Source organism: Triplophysa rosa, unplaced genomic scaffold, assembly GCF_024868665.1.
Source record: "Triplophysa rosa unplaced genomic scaffold, Trosa_1v2 scaffold554, whole genome shotgun sequence".
NCBI classification, from domain to species: Eukaryota; Metazoa; Chordata; class Actinopteri; order Cypriniformes; family Nemacheilidae; genus Triplophysa; species Triplophysa rosa.
Genome location: NW_026634568.1, coordinates 3,432 through 8,522, shown reverse-complemented (window position 1 = coordinate 8,522; position 5,091 = coordinate 3,432). Strand labels below are relative to the sequence as shown.

Genomic DNA, 5,091 nt, shown 5'->3' with positions numbered 1-5,091 from the left:
CAAACTAAATACTCTTCGAAGATACAAAGTATGCAATACTACTCTATAAGTACTCAAGATTAATATGAGATTGGCAGAAACCGTGTGTGTTAGGGCCGCTTTAACCAGTGGGTGAATTTTTAACAAAATAAACTACTGTTGAGCTACTAATACAACTAATTTAAGTCGTACTGCATTTTTTTTTCTTCATGTTTCGGAGAAAATCTTGACAATTATTGTTTTCGAGTCCTCATTTTACACAATTGCAAACTCTGCAGCGCCCTCTTCAGACCGTAGTGTTGCTTGCAAAGCAAAGCCCTACAATGCATGACCACCAAAGGTCCAAAAAACCCATTTAACACCTGAGACACCGGCAATATCAAAGCCATTTTGATATTTTATGATATAAGATTGATAAACCCCTTCACCCAGAACACCCAAAGGAAAGATACCAAGAAACGTCCTTTTTCATATTCTTTTCCATAATCCTCTGAGAAATTTATTTTGAAATACCGTTCCTTTACAATACAAAATAAAACATTTGAATTCCAAGATTTACTTTTCGGTCACATTTCTCACAACGCACAGGGAGGTTAGCGCCACCACGCCGATGCCAGACGTACCACCAGGAACCAAAGCACAGTGCGTGTAAACAGTTGAGGGGGAAGGGTTTCCACGTAACACCTCTCGTTCCATTAGGCTTCCAAAGGGAAGCAGCCTCCAGCACCGCCTGCTTAGCAGGGAAAGGAGAGCGTTTCAATTTAAGAGTCCTTAAATTCCTCACGCAAGAGGTCACACAGAGCAAATTCGAAAAGGTCAGAAGGATAAAAACAGTTTTAGTCCACAAGATAGAGAGCACCATATTCCATTAGCAGTAGATCAACAGGTGGCCAGTGTAGATTTGACAGGAACAGTTTAAAGTCTTACAAAAGCACAAGCTTGATCGCTGGACCCGTGATGGAACAAATGCGACCGCTTCTCTGCTACAGAAGACGGAACACTTGCGGTCCATGATCTGCGCAAAAACAACGTCAAAAATCAGCTATAAACATGAACTTGCGCAATTCTTGTTTTAAACGAAAAATAAGAGAGTGTACTTCTATGTGTACTTTTTGGAAATATACTTTATGAACGTCTTAGTTGCATCGTAGTTGTGTTTACTACTTGAAATATTTAAAAGTGCACTTATGAACTAAAAACCAATTAAGCCCAAAAAATATCGAAATAGTACACTTACAAATATACGAGTACTAATACTTACTACATAAAGTATACTTAACTTGAACTTTGCTTAAGCCTACTTAATAAAATGAACTTGAAGTTGGCATGCATTACCGCGATCCACAGCGCCACGTGACATCACTTCCTGCTTGTTGGAAGAGCTACGACCAAAGAATGAAAGCTAAAGAAAAGAACAAAAATAAAAATAAAAACTGAACATGGGAACAAAAAAACAAGACAATGGAACAAAGAGAAGAGAACAAATATTCGTTTAGATATAAGGGGTGAAGAGAAATTAAAGCGGAATTAAAATAACAGATAAATGTTCTGTGATTTTACCTTCTCTTCCAATTCTTTAATCTGTCGTTTCTGTGTTTCTATCCACTCCTCCAGCTCTTTAATCCTCTGTGAACGAGACAAACAGATCAGCAGCAGGTTACATGTTACTGTAGAGGGAATAGTGACGTAAATGCATGCCAGAGATGGTAAAACATTTTCACAGGAAAACAAAGAAAATCATTTGTTTACTTGGTGCACTCATAAACAATACAAACAGTACAAACGTATTACAGAAATGAGATCTTTTGAACTATAATACAGTGTGTATATACAGTCAGGTACCACTTGAGCATGTTGCAGGAGCTCCATCCTTTCTCTGAGTATCTGCGCATCTCTCTCTCGTAATTCGCTGAGGACCTGCCTCTTCCATTGAGAGACAGCTTCCCTCAGCGAATCACGGCGCTGCTCGCTGAGCAGCTCGGACATCTTCCCGCCCGCCTCCTCTCGCTGCAAAGTGTCGAACAGCATCGCCTCCAACTCAAGAATACACTGAGAGAGAAAAAGAGATAGGGGTGTGGGCCAGTCATGACAAACATTGACCACCAGGGGGCACAAGACAACAGAAATGCACTTCTTGAGAGATCATTGGACGTCTGCAGTTCTTGAGAATAAAATTCATTCTCAAATTAATCCCAGTGTCATTTTATTATTATTTTGTTTTTATAAGTGTTGCGTTAACCTTTTCTAATAATATTTTTCAAAGTTAGCCCCAAAGCACACACTGTAGTGTAAACCAATGTAAGCATGCATTTTAATTGAGTAAAATCAACATTTTGGGTGACAATAATTGTATTATTTCATATAAAGCTATTTAAATGCGATAAAGATGCAGATCTGTGTCATTTGATGCGATTTTTTATTATATTATTTATCTGAAAAGGTGAAACTTTCAAATTCCATTCCATTATTCAATGATATCAGTCCCAAAAAAACTAAAACAAAAGGCATATTTTAATTTTTAATAAAATCAATAACATTTTGGTTGAATTCCTTTTTTAAAAGAAAGCCATTAAAATGTGATATTGATGCAGATCTGTTACTTAAGAAGTTAACATTTTTTTAATTTGATAAGGTTAATCCTAAACTAAATATTTAAGGGAATAGTTCACCTTCCAAATGAAAATTCTGTCATCATTTACTTAACCTGTTGTCATTTTAAAACTGTGTGATTTCCTTTCTTCTGTAAAGCACAAAAGAAGATATTTTGAAAAATGTTGGTCACCAAAAACTGTTGGTCGCCACTGACTTCTATTGAATGGACACAAAACCAATGCGATGGGGACCAAAGGTTTTCTGTTACCAACATTTTCCAAAATATCTTCTTTTGTGTTCTGCAGAAGTAAGAAAGTCATGCAGGTTTGAATTGACAAGAGGGCGTGAAAATAATGACAGCATTTTCATTTTGGGGTGAACTATTCCTTTAATAATATTTTACCACATCAGTCCCAAAGAACAAATACAAAAAAATACAATAAAAGCATGCTATTTTATATTCAATAAAATCGAATTGTCGATGATTTTATTTTTATCGTTTTATAGAGGCATTAAAATGTGATGCTTATGCAAACCTTCCGATATTTAAATGAAGAACAAACATAAAAATAAACCTAAAGGACATTTTTACCTTATGCGCCTGATCCAGAGACTGTTTTCTGTAGTCTAATTCCTCATCTAAATATCCCCTCTGTTTGCAAAAGAGCTCCTACGGTAAAAATCCACAGAATATTATCACTCTCATCCAACCGTACACCACACTAGCAAAAGCCGTGCACAATGATGTAAATTTACCTTTTCGCTTTCAATGTCCAACATTTTCTGCTGTAATCCTGATTTGGTGACCTCAATTTGCTCTAGCCACTGAACACAACACTTCATCAAACACCACAAAATTCACTTGAAAAGAATAAAAAAACATCCCATACCTTTTCTGCTAAGGTTAGTACCGTTCTGGCATGAATAACCACCACCTGCTCCTCATTGGTCAGATTCTGTGTGTCATCCAATGAAAACAGACACATTAGTGTTGGAGACACGCACGAACAGCAAACACACTCATGCATGATTAAACACGCACATTTACATATGAAATCAACATACACTTACGGCGTTATCCCCCAGAATATCAAGCTTCTTCATCAGCTCCGAGATCACGATGTCCTGTAACGTGAGAGAGACTTTTACTGTCCGACTCCAGACAGAAGTGGATTAAATCGGTGCTGAATCAGCCTTAGTCCGCCAGGTCCACTAAAAACCTGACTGTAATCAATCATTTCCTGTCTGATAAGGACTTCAAGACCATGAAAAAGAACAGCTGAAGTAAAATCCCATCGTATTTTAAAACGCTGTATTCTAATTGGGGCATGTCGTCACAACTCACAGAGACTCCCTCCGTCTCACAGTAGATCTGTAAGGGACTCATGCCGTCGGTAAAATGAATATTCTGGAAGTTTATGGCTGGAGATCTCCTCTCTCTTTCCTGTAAAAAAACAAGATGATTCTTACACACGATAATGAAACTGTAAACAAGCATTATATTTATATAAAGCCGTACAGTAGTAATTCATAACATGAGGGCAAGTCTCTCAGAATGGAGATTAACTCTAGTCCTGGACCGAAATTGCTTTGTCAAAAGTGATTTATCATTGACATTTCTTTGCCGCAAAAATCTAAATCCATGTTCGTGAACTCACTTCAAGTTCAAGAATTCGGAACTCCAGGAGTTCGTTTTGGTCTTTTGCGTCCTGAATTTCATTTTTCAACCGCGTCTCCTCTGTCTCCATACGTTTAAGCTGTAAACAAAAACATGCATTAAAATGTTGCTTATTATAACCAAATTAAAACATCATGTCCAAACAATCATTGGTGTGTCATTCCTGTAATTCTGGCTTCTGTGCCTTGACTCGAATGTCTTTGTTTTAGAATTAAAGGCACATTGAATCATGTACAGCATGGCTCGACATTAACGCTTGTCCGGGACAACCCTTACGAAAATTTACCATGGTCTTACTACAGTTTAAACCAAAAAAAAAGGTTACTGTAGTAAAACAATGGTTATCACAAAATAACCATGATTTGAAAACCATGTTTTTGCAAAAACCATAGTAAACTATGGTAACTGTAGTAAAATCATGGTTTTGCCCAAAGTAATCAATGCACCAAAAAAACATGGTTACTACACTTGTACCACAAAAAAAACATGGTTAATTTTCGTAAGGGAAGTGAATGTTTTGTATGCGCAAGTGAGAGAGAATTTTACTTGCCCGACCGGACAAGTAACTTGAAAAAAAAAGAATAACTGTGCTACGAAAAAATCGGTCTTTGCTAATAATAATAAGAATAGGTGCATTAGCCAGAGCTGCGTGTTTTTATGAATTGCGTTTGTGTGACAATAATCAATGGCGCACCTGCATCGAGTCCATATAACGGCTCTCACTAAATCCTTGGTGTTTCGAGTCTGACGTCATCACGCAACAGTGTTTTTTTTTGGCGATTTTAACAATCATAGGTAGTTTAGATGGTTAGAGTAAGGTTAGGGTAAAGGTTTCGTAAGAC

The 5,091-nt window shown here is 37.1% G+C and overlaps 1 protein-coding gene across 6 annotated transcripts; it reads right to left on the bottom strand.

Moving 5' to 3' along the window:
* Positions 1 to 446: 446 nt before the first annotated feature.
* LOC130551032 (janus kinase and microtubule-interacting protein 3-like) lies at positions 447 to 4,540 on the bottom strand. 6 transcript variants are annotated; one of them, XR_008962526.1, is made up of 11 exons: positions 4,230 to 4,536; positions 3,917 to 4,015; positions 3,637 to 3,696; positions 3,462 to 3,527; positions 3,328 to 3,396; positions 3,164 to 3,241; positions 1,822 to 2,028; positions 1,540 to 1,605; positions 1,315 to 1,381; positions 907 to 994; positions 447 to 709 (listed from the first exon to the last, which is right to left on the bottom strand). XR_008962526.1 is itself a non-coding variant. In XM_057328572.1 (10 exons), exons 1-9 carry the CDS (start codon positions 4,317 to 4,319, stop codon positions 1,277 to 1,279), a joined length of 840 nt encoding a protein of 279 aa, XP_057184555.1. In that variant the 5' UTR covers positions 4,320 to 4,540; the 3' UTR covers positions 447 to 994; positions 1,260 to 1,276. The 6 variants fall into 6 exon arrangements, 4 of the variants coding, with proteins under 4 accessions (XP_057184555.1, XP_057184556.1, XP_057184557.1 ...); XR_008962527.1 differs by having other exon boundaries at positions 447 to 994; positions 1,260 to 1,412; positions 4,230 to 4,527; XM_057328572.1 differs by having other exon boundaries at positions 447 to 994; positions 1,260 to 1,381; positions 4,230 to 4,540.
* Positions 4,541 to 5,091: the final 551 nt, after the last annotated feature.